This window comes from Sapajus apella, unplaced genomic scaffold (assembly GCF_009761245.1).
Source record: "Sapajus apella isolate SASKATOON/1434 unplaced genomic scaffold, GSC_monkey_1.0 scaffold2, whole genome shotgun sequence".
Classification (NCBI taxonomy): Eukaryota; Metazoa; Chordata; class Mammalia; order Primates; family Cebidae; genus Sapajus; species Sapajus apella.
In genome coordinates, this window is record NW_022436942.1 from 23,833,534 (window position 1) to 23,847,067 (window position 13,534).

Here is a 13,534-nt window from a genome sequence, read left to right on the forward strand (position 1 = left end):
CTGATACTCATGCATGTGCAGGTGTCATTGAAGAGCCTGACTTCCTAATCACTTCCCAGAATCATCAGGCAATGCAGGATTACTGACTGACTGAATCAATATACACTTGGATCTTTGTTTGCAAACTTTCGTTGGGTGTCCTGCATCACAGAAATCCAAAAACAGAGAAACTTTTCTTATATCCCTCATCCTTTGGGTGTTCGTGTAGACAAGGGACAGTTGATGGTTATAAAAACCATCATGGTTATAAAAAAAGTCTTTATTCAGTGCCTAGTTATTGTGTATTTCTGGTGTGGCATGGGAAGAAAAGAGCCAAGATATTTTGGGAAACGACAACTCTTTTGCAGTATCCTAGACTAATTTCTTTCTGTAAGAGGATGCCGATTTCCAATTAGCATTTAATGTCATTTAAGACTTTTACAGTCTCCCCTACACTTGTTGGAACCCTTTCTGGGGAAGAGGGAAAATCAAGGAGAACTGTAAGGCTGGCACTGAGGGGCTCCCGCAGTCTCTAAACCCATCATCCCTTTCACTGTTGAACTGATGTGGTGAGCCTGCACAGGCGTGGGTGGTAGCCGACCTCCCTTGGGTAGGTCCGGAACAGGGAGCAGCATTCTGCAGAAGGAAGGTCCTTTTCCAGATTGAGAAACCCAAATCCTGATCTCCTCTTTTGATGATTTTACAAAAATCAAATTGCGTGACAGATGCCCAGATAAACAGAAGTTTGCAATCAAAGCAAGTTCTGGGATAGAGCTGATTAGTTGATTTTTAATGGCTATTAGCTTGATAATCACTCACCAGGAATAGCTCCCAGGCAGACCAAACCCATGCATAAGTGGGTCCACACCCATGTACACCAACACCTAGCTATCAGGTATATAAGGGGACCCTGAAAGCTTCCCAACAGCAGAGTTGAGTCTCCGGCCTTGACTCTTCTCAAGAGCCTGCGACTTTCCTCCCTGGACAAAGCCATCATGAGTTGTCAGATGTCGTGCAAATCTCGAGGAAGAGGAGGAGGTGGAGGAGGATTCCGGGGCTTCAGCAGCGGCTCAGCCGTGGTGTCTCGTGGAAGCCGGAAATCGACTTCCAGCTTCTCCTGCTTGAGCCGCCATGGTGGTGGTGGCGGGGGCTTCGGTGGAGGCGGCTTTGGCAGCCGGAGTCTTGTTGGCCTTGGAGGGAGCAAGAGCATCTCCATTAGTGTGGCTGGAGGAGGTGGAGGCTTTGGCGTCGGTGGTGGATTTGGTGGCAGAGGAGGTGGTTTTGGAGGCGGCAGCGGCTTTGGAGGCGGCAGTGGCTTTGGAGGCGGCAGTGGCTTTGGAGGCGGTGGTTTCGGAGGAGGCGGTTTTGGTGGAGGCCGCTTTGGAGGTTTTGGGGGCCCTGGAGGTGTTGGAGGTTTTGGGGGTCCTGGTGGCTTCGGGCCTGGAGGATACCCTGGTGGCGGCATCCACGAAGTCTCTATCAACCAGAGCCTCCTGCAGCCTCTCAACGTGAAAATTGACCCAGAGATCCAGAATGTGAAGGCCCAAGAGCGGGAGCAGATCAAAACTCTCAACAACAAATTTGCCTCCTTCATCGACAAGGTGAGTCCGGAGGAGACGGCTCCCACTCATGCTCAGACCACCTGACTTCCAGCACCAGCTGAAAAGAAAATGACACAGATTCGTATTTCTTAGGAGCCAGTGGTGTACCGCAATCACCTGGGTTATTTGCGGTTTCCAGACGGGAAAGACGCCAGCTTTGTGGGCTGCATCTCCCACAGCACCCTGCAGTTAGGAAGCACTTGTCCCTTTGGGTTTATTGTTATAGTCCAAATAAATAATATTTATGGAAAATTCTGAAAACCGTAAAAAATGAATACAGGCAATTATGGAACTGATCCTTGGGACAGGCCATGGGACAGCAGGTTTTGGAAGGGACTGGGCAGACATCTAAGGAAGGTAGTGCTTCCTTCCTTAGCAGTTATTATTAAATTCTGGGAAGCTGAACCTGAAATATCTGCTTGGGAATGTGTGAAAATCCTGCCTTCAAGTGAAGCATTCTCAGTTTTGTGATCCATAAAGTCTTTATTGGTGTCACTTTGGAGTGTTACTGGGTTTTCTCCCATTTCAAGGCAGACGAACCTGTCTTGGTTTGTCTGCCTTGAAATAGGCAGGGATTTACAAGGCTCTTAAAAATCAGGCTGAGGAGCCCTGCCCTCCAGGACTCTCATACTCAGCACTGTTGGGAGCAGTGCCAGCAGATGCCTGCTTTTGGTTTTCCCCAGAATTTATGGGATCTTTGCTGGAAATTCAACCAGGATGGGGGAGGGAAATTACCTGGAGTCTTGGGAGCGGCTGCAGACAAAACAGTGAGCAGGGAAGCAGCCAAGAGACTCACCTTCAAGGAGAGAGCCAGATGTAGCCTTAGGAGTCTGTGGGACTTTCCAGGGGTGAAGGCAGGGAGCTCAGAAGCTCTGCCCAGCAGGACTCGGCATTCAGCCTCAGAGACTTCTTGAGATCCTGAGCTGCCCCTGGCCAGCATGGCTTGCTGTTGTGAAGGATGATCCAGAGCTCATGTGCTCTCCTTCTGGTCACGGCAGGTGCGGTTCTTGGAGCAGCAGAACCAGGTGTTACAGACCAAATGGGAGTTGCTACAACAAATGAATGTTGGCACCCGCTCCGTCAACCTGGAGCCCATCTTCCAGGCATACATCGACAACCTCAAGAGATACCTAGATGGGCTCACTGCGGAAAGAACATCACAGAATTCAGAGCTGAACAACATGCAGGATCTTGTGGAGGATTATAAGAAGAAGTAGGTGGCAGAGTAAACGCTGAGTGGAGATAAACATTGCGCTGAGCCATTTGATCACTCCCCGGAAAGCCACTCATCTCCCAGTTTGCATTTGTGGTGATAACGGGGAAAGGGATATATGTATCTTGGTTGATTATTAGTGAGGAAGACAGTGAGGCTTTAGAGATCATTTTTGTTTTTTATATGTTTGAGAGTCAGTTTATAGAACTCTATCTTTAGTTTGGAAATCATAGTTTCAATTTAGACATTTTTAAACATCTAAATTTTAAATGTCTAAATTTAAGAGTGTAATATTCCCAGAGAATGGGGCATTTTGGGTGAATCCAGCATGAAAAGGAAAAGAAAAAAATAAATGAGAACTAATCTAACTGGTGTATCATCTGGGTCCCAATAGGTATGAGGATGAAATCAACAAGCGCACAGCTGCCGAGAATGATTTTGTGACACTTAAAAAGGTGAGCAAGAGAATGTCTTGGCTGGGGGTGGGGATAGGACCACTTCACAGCCCCAGCGTGTCTAAGCAGACAGGTTGGAAAACAACTGTGAGTGCGAAAGCGGCAACCAGAGAAAGGGGTTGAAAGCGACCAGGGCGCATTCTCTTACAAGCAAAATTGTCTCTGTAGGTCAAGCTTCTGGATACAGTTTTCAAAGCTGCTCTGCGTTTTTGGTAGAGCGCTTCCCAATAGTAACCCACTTAAAGCCTCTATTGGGTCATGATAAATACAAGCTCAAAAATCTCTTTGTACTCCCCTTCTAAAGCGCTGAGGAGGGGATGGGACTTCCCTTAGAATGCCTGCTTAAAGTTACTGTTGGTTGTGCTGACAAAGGTTTGAGCTCGCAGACCAGAAGCATGGGTTCTCTTCCTGGGTTCTGCAGGGGCTTTGGTGTGTATTCTGGGGAAATTCAGGAGAGGTGAGACGGACAGACAGGATGAGAGAGTGGAGGAAGCCCACAGAGAACACTGGATCCCATTGGAGGAACGTACCGTGTCCCAAGCAGGAGTGGGGGGCTGGTTGGTAAAGCTCGGTCACATGGGAGCTCTGATGGTCCTGAGGGGTGTGAGTAGTGAACGTGGGCATGGAGTCCCTGGCAGAGATGTATGGTGAACTGCACAACCAAAGAAGTCCCATGGGGACCAAGCTTGCCTGGGGGAGCCTGAAATGTTGGAGAGGAACCAGCGGGGACTGAGTAGAGTGGAGTGGCAGAGAGAGGAAGAACCCTGTACAGGGAACCGTGCAAGGTAGGGGGGTGTGGGTTTCACCAGAGGTCCTGACTTTTCTTGCAGGATGTGGACAATGCCTACATGATAAAGGTGGAGCTGCAGTCCAAGGTGGACCTGCTGAACCAGGAAATTGAGTTCCTGAAAGTTCTCTATGATGCGGTAAGGAAGCTGCTCTGGGACAGACCCTTACTTCCCACCCTTCGCACAGAAGGAGAGTCCTTTCCACTTGGTGAAAAACTGGCGGGAGCGGGGTTTTTGGACCAGCTGCCTTCAACCTGCCATCATTCCAGGCCACTGGGGGGCTTTCATAGGCTAGGTTTTGTGGGTGAGGAATTTTCTCCTCTGATGTTACAGGAAGAAAGGTTCAGGAAATACCAGGACAGCCTCCCCTTCCTCCATTCCCCAAATGTCCAGATCCCCTGGGGAAGAGACAAGTCGGGTGTCCATTCCTGTGCCCACTGCACTTCAGAGGTCAAAATCCATTTGTCTCCTATCCCCTTCCCTGACCCAAGGGCACATGGATGATTTCTGAAACAGGAAGTACCGTTTAAGGTGTTTGCCATGGACTGGCTTCTGTCTGGGGGCACTTATCATAACTGGCATAAGTGGTGAAGGTTGTTAACTAGGAGGCTCAGAAATACAGGTGCCTCTCCCCCAAATTCTCAGGATGCCCAGGAGTAGATGGTTACATGATTTCCTTCCCCCCAGTGGATCCTTAGTGTGAGGGTCTGCATTCCCCTGATGCTGGGAGACAGAGGTCTCCTCTGCCTGTGGCTGTGGCCGGATGTCATGACCAGACCTTCTTGTGTGTTATAGGAGATGTCCCAGATGCACCAGACTATCACTGACACCAACGTCATCCTCTCCATGGACAACAGCCGCAACCTGGATCTGGACAGCATCATTGCTGAGGTCAAGGCCCAGTACGAGGAGATCGCCCAGAGGAGCAAGGATGAAGCGGAGGCCTTGTACCACAGCAAGGCAAGTACAGGGAATGCAGGAAGAGCCACGGGCTCCTTGCCATGAGCTGGGTGGCACCCCACCTGGAGAGATTACTGTTTTTTTTGTCTAATGGAAGTTGGGCACCATTCCCAAGAAAGGATGTTGAGAATGCCACCAAGTCCTTTTGGGAATGTGAGATGGACCCTACCTCTCATGAATGCAGCCATGACATTTAGCTGGGTTGACCCTCCCTGGACCAGTAGCCAGCTCTCCTTCACTCCAGTCACTCTGGAATGTAAACCAGGCTGGAACTTCCTTGCAAACTGTCCTCCTCTACCCATATCAGTATGAGGAGCTCCAGGTGACTGCCGGGAAACATGGAGACAGCCTGAAAGAGATCAAGATGGAGATCAGCGAGCTGAACCGCGTGATCCAGAGGCTGCAGGGGGAGATCGCACATGTGAAGAAGCAGGTGAGGCCTGGCCCTGTCCAGGGAGTGGGGGGGAGGTTGTCTCTGGGTGTGCGTGAGAGTGTGGTTGTGTGTGAGTGTGCATGTGAGACATGAGAGACACTGAGATGTTGTACTCTAGCATGTATCAATCCCAATGTCCCCAGCTTAACATAATTTAAGCCTTATTATAACAATTCTTGGAGTGCTCTAAGAGACATTCCAAAGTAAGGATTAGCGAAGGGGAAGAATTATGCTCACTTGCTTATATGAGCAAAAGGAAGTCATAACAAATAGAGCAGATGTTAGTTTGATTGATTTGCTGTGGACTGCATGGAGCTTCCTTTTTGTGTTCAGCACGGGCCCTACACACCAGCGGACTGGCTTCATAGAGGGGCAGTGAGTGTTGGGGGCAGCTGGCCCAGGGCTGGACGTTAGCTTTGGAATAGAAAAGGCAGAGGCAGAGAGTGATTCCGTCAGCAGCAGAAGCTTTGTCAAGCAGACCATTTCAAATGTTTTCATTTCCATCTGTAAGGTGGGATCATGATTCTGGCCCTGTGGTATGAGGATCAAAGGGTGTTATAGGGAAAGCCAAAGCGTATCATCAAAGGTGACAGGGGAAGAAGAGGCCCAGAGACAGCAGCAAGCCTTAGCAGCTGCCGAGTTGTTTGCGACTTGCATAAACTCCAGAGCGGACCTAACACTTCCCGGGCCAGTGGTTCTGGCTTCCCACACTTCGAATGCCTCTGCTCTCTATCCCCTTCCATCAGGCAGAATCTACTCTCTGTCCTTCTCTCACAGTGTAAGAATGTGCAAGATTCCATCGCAGATGCTGAGCAGCGAGGGGAGCACGCCCTCAAGGACGCCAGGAACAAGCTGAATGACCTGGAGGAGGCCCTGCAGCAGGCCAAGGAGGACCTGGCCCGGCTGCTGCGTGACTACCAGGAGCTGATGAACGTGAAGCTGGCCCTGGATGTGGAGATCGCCACCTACCGCAAGCTGCTGGAGGGCGAGGAGTGCAGGTGAGGGCACTGGGAAGACAGAAGGGGACCCTGGGCTGGCCTCTCCTTTCTCCTAGAACCAGGGCTGGAAACAAAGACAGGGAAAGCAGAGGATGGGGCAGGGCCTTCTGATGACTGAGAGCTGACATTCTTTGTGTTCCCCAAGCAGCAACTCAGGACTCAAAGCTTGAGTGGAGAGTTGTATGTTTATCAGTATGAAATGATGCGTAATTAAGCTAAGCAGTAAGTTCAACATCCTGGTCTTTTCTGAAAGTGAAAACAAAATCATGGGAAAACTGGTTAGTCTTAGACAGTCTGAAACATTGGTCTCTAGGTCCACAGAATGAGTGACCTCTGTGCCCTCCACCGTGTGACCCACACAGGGGAGGTGATGTGTTGGAGTGTGCTCACAGTGGGCATGTGCTTACCGGAGCAGGCGCCAGCCCCAGTTCTTTGCAGGTTTCTGGAGTGACAAACGAAACCATTTGCTAGCATTCAAAGAGGGACCCTTTGCTTCCTCTGTAGTCTGAGAACTTTGTCCATAATATCAGCATCTTGGGTGACTTAATCTGGCTGAAGCAATTGGAAGGGGAAAAGCTACCCCAGGCGGTCAGCAAGCCAGCATGACAAAGAGGGAGTGGCTTTCTTCAGGAGGTTTCTCTATCCCTGTCTAGATGCGATGCGGTGCCTTCTATGCCCAGCTTATAAGAGGAAGTGGGAACGTTTTCAGTCGAAGCTGAAGAGGGTGGGGAGAAGAGAGGAATGAGGAGGCTCTACAGAGTCACAGTTCTTTCTGAGTGGAGTGCTCACAGGCAGCCTCCTTGTGAAATTCCTGGTGTGGCATGGATTCTGAATAACAGACTCTCCAAGATGGACTTAAATACAAAAATGGGTTTCAAAGTTGGAAGTGAATTTGCTTTTCAGTTACCTTGGATCAACCATGCAACTGTTCACTTTTTATCAGAACAAAAAATCGAGATGGATTGAGATGCAAGGTTGTGCATAAACGGAGGGGGGCCTGTCGTCACGGTGTGACCTGGCAGCACAGAAGTGGGGTCTGTGAGCGCTGGTGTGAGCTTTTAGAGGCTAAACCGCGCATTTCCGGGTGGAAGTTGTAAAACAGCATGCATAAAGAGCCTGAGTGTTCCAGCACAGCTCGTTTCTTCTCTCTCTGACAGGATGTCTACGGACCTCAGCAGCAGCGTGACTGTGTGTGAGTAGTGGGGTGTGGTCCAATCCAAGGGGTGATGTGGGGGGTAGGGGCAGGGAGAGGCCGTCAGAATCTCTGTGGTAACAACATCTCTCTCTGTAGCTGTGACAAGCAGCACCATTTCATCAAATGTGGCATCCAAGGCTGGCTTTGGAGGTTCTGGAGGTAGAGGGTCCAGTTCTGGAGGAGGATATAGCTCTGGAAGCAGCAGTTATGGCTCTGGAGGCCGAGGGTCTGGCTCCAGAGGCGGCGGTGGCGGAGGCTCTGTCTCTGGAGGAGGATACGGCTCTGGCGGTGGTTCTGGAGGAAGATACGGATCTGGAGGCGGCTCTGGAGGAGGATATGGCTCTGGAGGGGGAAAACATGGCTCTGGAGGTGGAAAACACAGCTCTGGAGGCGGCTCTAGAGGAGGCTCAAGCTCTGGAGGAGGATATGGCTCTGGAGGGGGAGGTTCTAGCTCTGTAAAGGGTAGCTCCGGTGAAGGTTTCAGTTCCAGTGTAAGCTTCTCTTTTAGATAAAGATGAGACCCCTGCCCCCACCACCGATTCTCCCATGCCAGACTCTCCCACTCCAGAATGTAGAAGCCTGTCTCTGTACCTCTAACTGGAAATAGGTTAAATTTTGTCATTTATCTCTGATGGCGTTTTAGGGGAAGAGAATGTCCACATACACATTTTGAAAGATCTTCTCTCCAAACTAGTTAGTTAGAGCCAGTGATGTCACTGTGTCCTGGGGGAGAATCTGTGGTGTCTACGTCTGCGCTTCTAGCCATGCCCCATTCCTGCCCCACCCCCATGCCTCTTTACATTGCCCACTTTCCAGATGGGTAGTTTGTGGAGGACCCAGGCCCACCCAGGGATTTCATCTCTACACCTGGCAGTGCTGGGGGAAATGTGTTTCTGTGTATATAGCTTCTTTTGTCCACCTTGCTTTCAGAAGTGCTGTGATCTGGGGGTCTTTGTAATAAACTTCATTTGCAATTCATATCGTGATGTCTGGGTGATGTCAAACCTTGGTGGAAGTGGGCAGCCACAGAAAAGGGAGGTTTGGACGTGATGAAGGAGCGGCTTCTGGGTGAGGAACGTGCCTCCCTGAGGGAAGCCCAGGTGCCAGCCTCTGGACGGATGAAGGTGGGGTGACCCTGGGGTCCGGGGATGGGTGTAAGGTTCTTGGAGAGTATTTACCAGATTTGGGGGCTGTGGCATTGCTGGAAGGTGGACAGGGGGATTTGTGGAAGAGTCTCTTTTCTAGAAAAACCCATTCTTCCTGAGCATTTCCCACAGACTGGCCTCCCCCTTTTCTGACAAGGGCTTTGGTCTATGATCACTTCTCCTGAGGGTGAACCAGCCGAGCCCCTGCCACCATCACAGTGAATTTCTAAGCTCTGAGCTTCCAACGCAGACTTGCCTCCGCCTGACATAGGTCCTGGCCTCTGTCCCTGCGGGGTCTCTGAGCAAGCCTGGAGGACACCTGGGATGTGTCTGGGGGACTATAAAGTGGCCTCCCAAACAGCCACTTCTATTTTCACAGAACACCCACTCCTGTCAGAGGTGTCCCATCACACTCAGCAAACAAGCCCTTCTCTCCTCCCTCACCACAGCCCCCGGGGCCTGTCCCATGGATGCCATCAGGGTGGCCTTCTCCTGTGGGTGCAAAGATGCCTTCAGCCCCTTCCCCAGAAAGGCCTTGTCACCTGACTGAGGCTTCCAGGGAGTTCAGGGATGGCTGGGCAGGTGGGATTGGCATGCTTGGGGTTGGTATTAGACAGGTCAGAGTTGCTCAAATGGGAGTTGGTGGCTTAGGCTGGGTCAGCTTAGCTTTACGCATGTGTTCCATTACAGCTGTGCTTAAAGCCACTCAGAGCCAGTTCTGGAGGGTCCTCTTTTCTCCCACTCCATCCCAGCTTTAAAACCTTGGAGAGTCCTTAGTTGAGTGTGTGACTGTCTTCCTGTTCCCAGAGGTTGCAGGGGCGGCTCTAATAGAGAAAGGATGCATTCACCTGCCTCCAGACCAGCCTGGACACAGGTATGAGGGCGTTGCAGGAACAGCTCCGAAGGCCACAGGCGGCAAGGTGGTGAGACGCCGTGCTGAGCATTCTAGAGCGATCTGCTGCTCAGAGAAGGGTCTTGAGAACCACCCGGGCCTTGGTCACGGGGAGAGGTCTGTGGAGAGAGGGTGCAGGCTGGGAAGAAGCGGCGTGGGGAGCTGGCTGTTTTTGAGTATGTACATCGCATAGACATGAACACAACCTTTAACAAGGTCTTGTGTCCCAGACATTTGAGGCTGGATAGGAGCTTTGACAGTCAGTGTATTTGAACTTTTCACTTAAGTGAGGAAACAGGTGAGGCCCAGGGTAGACACAGAAACCAGGTCTCCCCCTCCCAATTCATTCATTTTTTAAAAGGCTTTGGGAATGGTGATCCATTCTAATAACTTTCTGAGGGGAAAAGAGGTGAGGCAGGTAAGGTGGCAGCTTTTATTCCTGGAGGGGCCTTAATTCTTCTTTTTTTTGAGATGGAGTCTCACTCTGTTGCCCAGGCTGGAGTGCAGTGGCATGATCTCAGCTTACTGCAACCTCCACTTCCCGGCTCGAGGATTTTCCTGCCTCAGCCTCCCAAGTAGCTGGGATTACAGACATGCACCACCATACCTGACTAATTTTTGTATTTTTGATAGAGACAGGGTTTCATAATGCTGCCCAGGCTGGTCTCGAACTCCCAACCTCAAGTGATCTGCCCGCCTTAGCCTACCAAAGTGCTGGGATCACAGGCCTGAGCCACTGTTCCTGGCCTTAATTTTTGAGACTTTCAGTGTTCTGAGCCTCCGGCTCCTTCTATCGTTCCCACTTCCTCATCCCTTCCCAATCTGAGACACAGCCCTTTTTCTCCCCCTGGATCAGATACATGCTACTTTCTTGCTGGATTCCAATATTAAATTAGTCTTGTACATTAACGCAGAGGGATCCAGGCCTGAGGCATAACAGAAACCAAGCTCTAAGCAGGTATTGGAGAGAGGGGCTAGCTCTGGAGAGGGACTCTCCTTTCCCTCCGAAGTGTCATAGAGTAGCCCAGCAGCGGGGCCACACGAGCCCACAGGGCCCTCTGCTGCTCTTCTGCCAGATTTGGTAATTGACTTGTCAGGTCCTGGGCTTCAAAGAGGAGACAGGCACAGGCAGAAGGGTTTGACGAGCTCAATTTCCATAGGGAACTGGGCTAAACATTTACATTCTGATGATGTTGCAGAATATTTGGGACACCCTCCCTCTCGTGGTTCCCTCCCTTTCTCTGCCTGTGAGTTTTAGAATGAATTTAAATAAAACTTTTTTCTCCTCCTCACCAAACTCCTTCTTTCCTGTCTACCCAAATGAAATTCCTGGGACAGCTCATCTCCTCCAGGAAGCCCACCTAAATGGAACACTCATGCCTCCTTTTCTTGCCATGAAGTGGGGAAGGAGTGCCCTGGGAGAGAGGAGATGCCCTGGGAGTGAGGAGATGCCTGTGCTGATCCTCATGTTTGTGGGATTGTTGCATGACATTGGGCAAATCATCTCTCCTCTCCAGCTCCTTTTCTGCCTCACTGTAAGGACCTTCAGGGGCCAAGATTGTTTCTACAGATCCTTCCAGCTCTGATGAAAAGAATCCCGTCTGTGCTACTGGGTCAGCCAGTGCTTACCCCCAAAGCCTTTCAGGCTAATAGCGGATTTGGGACACTGTCAGGAGATCTAGGGAGACCCTATGTGAATAGGTGTGAGCATGTGAAGCTCAAAGTGATTTCCATTCTAGTTCAGTAAATGCCCACTGGACAATGACTGTGGGCAAGATTGTACATGTGGCTACGTGGGCGTAGCAAGACGTATAAGACAGTGTGTCCTGTCAGGGATGTATGGTCTAGTAGGGGATGAATGAGAAATTTGCAAATTGTTATTAACATAAGGCAGAATGTAGTAGTATGCATTAAATTCATTAAAGGGGCCCTCACTAAAAATGTGTATTCTTTGTTCCAGCATCCCCTCCCCCTCCCTGAGTTTCCGCCAGAGAGGAGTCTAGAAATCTGCATTTTTAACCATCTCCTAGGTGATTCTGATGCTGATGACGCAAGGGCCATGTTCTGGAAAGCGCTGATGGACAGGATAAGGCAGCAGGCTCTCGGATGGACTCAGTTGCTGGCATCTTGGAATTTAGTAGGCACTCAATGAAAAGCTGATGATCAGATAAAAGAAGGTGTGACCTTGGGCAAGTTATTTAACGACTCTGAGCCTTGCTTTACCCATTTGTAAAGAAGCAACGACAACGGCTTCCTCATAGGGTTGCTGGGAGGGTTACACGCTGAAATCAATGAAAAATGCTTATTCTGTAGGACCTGTGCCATCATAAGCAAGCAGTACTGTGAGCTACGTTATTATTATTATTGTTAGTTATAGACAGTATTTTGGGTCCAGGAAAGGCCTCACGGATGAGATAACTTCATATCCAGGCACTGGCAGATATGTGGGATTAATTAAGGAGTAATAACAATTCTGCGTGAACTCTTTCAGGAGATAGAAGAAACACTTTCCATCTTGTTTTATAAGGCCAGCATTACCTGGGTAGTAAAATCAGACAAAGGTAGTTTAAAGGAAGACACTAAAGATGAATATCCCTCATGGATAAATATATTAAAAAATTATCAGCCAGATATGAGCAAATTCAATCTAGAAATACACAAAAATGGTAATACCTCATGACCACATGAGGTTTACCCCAGAAATAAAAAGCTTGCTCAACATTCAAGGAATCAATGTATTCACTCTATTGACACATTATAGAAGAAAGAAACATGATTGTATCGATAGATAGGAAACACTGGACAAAACTCCACACCCTTCATGGTAAAAACAAACAAACAACAAACTCTTAACAAACTAGGAGTAGAAGGGAACTCGTTTAGCCTGATAAAGAGCATCTATAAAAACCCATCGCTAACATACTTAATGGTGAAAGTCAATGCTTTTCCCATAAACATTGCTTGGGAACAAGCAAGAGTATTTGCTGTCACTACTCCTATTCAGCATCATACTGGGATTCCTAAATAGTGCAATAATGCAAGAAAAAGAAATAAAATCATACAGATATGAAGAAAGAAATCAAACTGATTTGTGAATCTATGATGTGATTGTGTATGTAGGAAATCCGAAGGTATCTTATTAGTCAATAGAGTTCTGTATTGAGAAAATCTTGATTTATACAGATAGATGGATGCAAATGGTAACAATATTTGTAACTAATGAGTCTTGAAATATCTGATTACTTTCCATTGAAAGAGAGATGGCAGGGGAAGCTGTAGTTCAAGGTGCAGAAAGGTGAGTTAATTTAATGCATTGTTGAACTCCAGTAAATTAAAATTTACTACAGATCACATTTGAATGTGCATGCTGTTTATTTTAAAGTCAACTTTAACAAGGAATAATTTATGAATAATAAAATGCATTGTATTACATTTTAAGCATATAGCTCAATATTTTAAAACAAATGTATACATCCTTATAACCACTACCACAGTACCTTATAGAGGATTTCCACCACTCCAATGAGTTACCCTATACCCCTAGGCAACTTTCGATCTCCTTGTTCATACCATTGACTGATTTTGCCTGTTCTAGGGTTTCTTAGGGTTGCTCTACCTCCACCCCAACACGCGGTATGCCCAGTCTGTTTTCGTCTACAGGATGTTTGTATTGTCTTATTGTAGTTTCGATAGCATTTTTCTGATGACTTGTGACGTGCAGTGTCCTTTTTGATGTTTATTGAGCATTTGTACATCTTTTAGGAAAGGTCTGTTCAAATCTTGTGAAGGTTTTTATTTGGTGGTTTGAAATATTATTATTTAGTTGCAGGAGTTCTTTATATACTCTGCTGTCACAGAGTATATAAAGTCATTTA

The 13,534-nt window shown here is 48.5% G+C and overlaps 1 protein-coding gene across 1 annotated transcript; it reads left to right on the forward strand.

The window, feature by feature from the left end:
- The first annotated feature begins 896 nt into the window (after positions 1 to 896).
- Positions 897 to 8,600, forward strand: KRT2 (keratin 2). Its single transcript, XM_032293090.1, has 9 exons — positions 897 to 1,580; positions 2,579 to 2,793; positions 3,188 to 3,248; positions 4,079 to 4,174; positions 4,832 to 4,996; positions 5,304 to 5,429; positions 6,207 to 6,427; positions 7,585 to 7,619; positions 7,719 to 8,600. The coding sequence occupies exons 1-9, from the start codon at positions 975 to 977 to the stop codon at positions 8,132 to 8,134; spliced, it is 1,941 nt and encodes a 646-aa protein (XP_032148981.1). The 5' UTR covers positions 897 to 974; the 3' UTR covers positions 8,135 to 8,600.
- The last annotated feature ends 4,934 nt before the right edge of the window (positions 8,601 to 13,534 follow it).

What these genes read in the sequence shown, in the direction of transcription:
- KRT2 (XM_032293090.1), top strand. Translation starts at nt 975, where the DNA reads ATGAGTTGTCAGATGTCGTGCAAATCTCGAGGAAGAGGAGGAGGTGGA. An exon ending in ATTTTGTGACACTTAAAAAG is followed by an intron (nt 3,249 to 4,078) that starts GTGAGCAAGAGA and finishes CTTTTCTTGCAG; the next exon opens with GATGTGGACAATGCCTACAT. An exon ending in TGAAAGTTCTCTATGATGCG is followed by an intron (nt 4,175 to 4,831) that starts GTAAGGAAGCTG and finishes TGTGTGTTATAG; the next exon opens with GAGATGTCCCAGATGCACCA.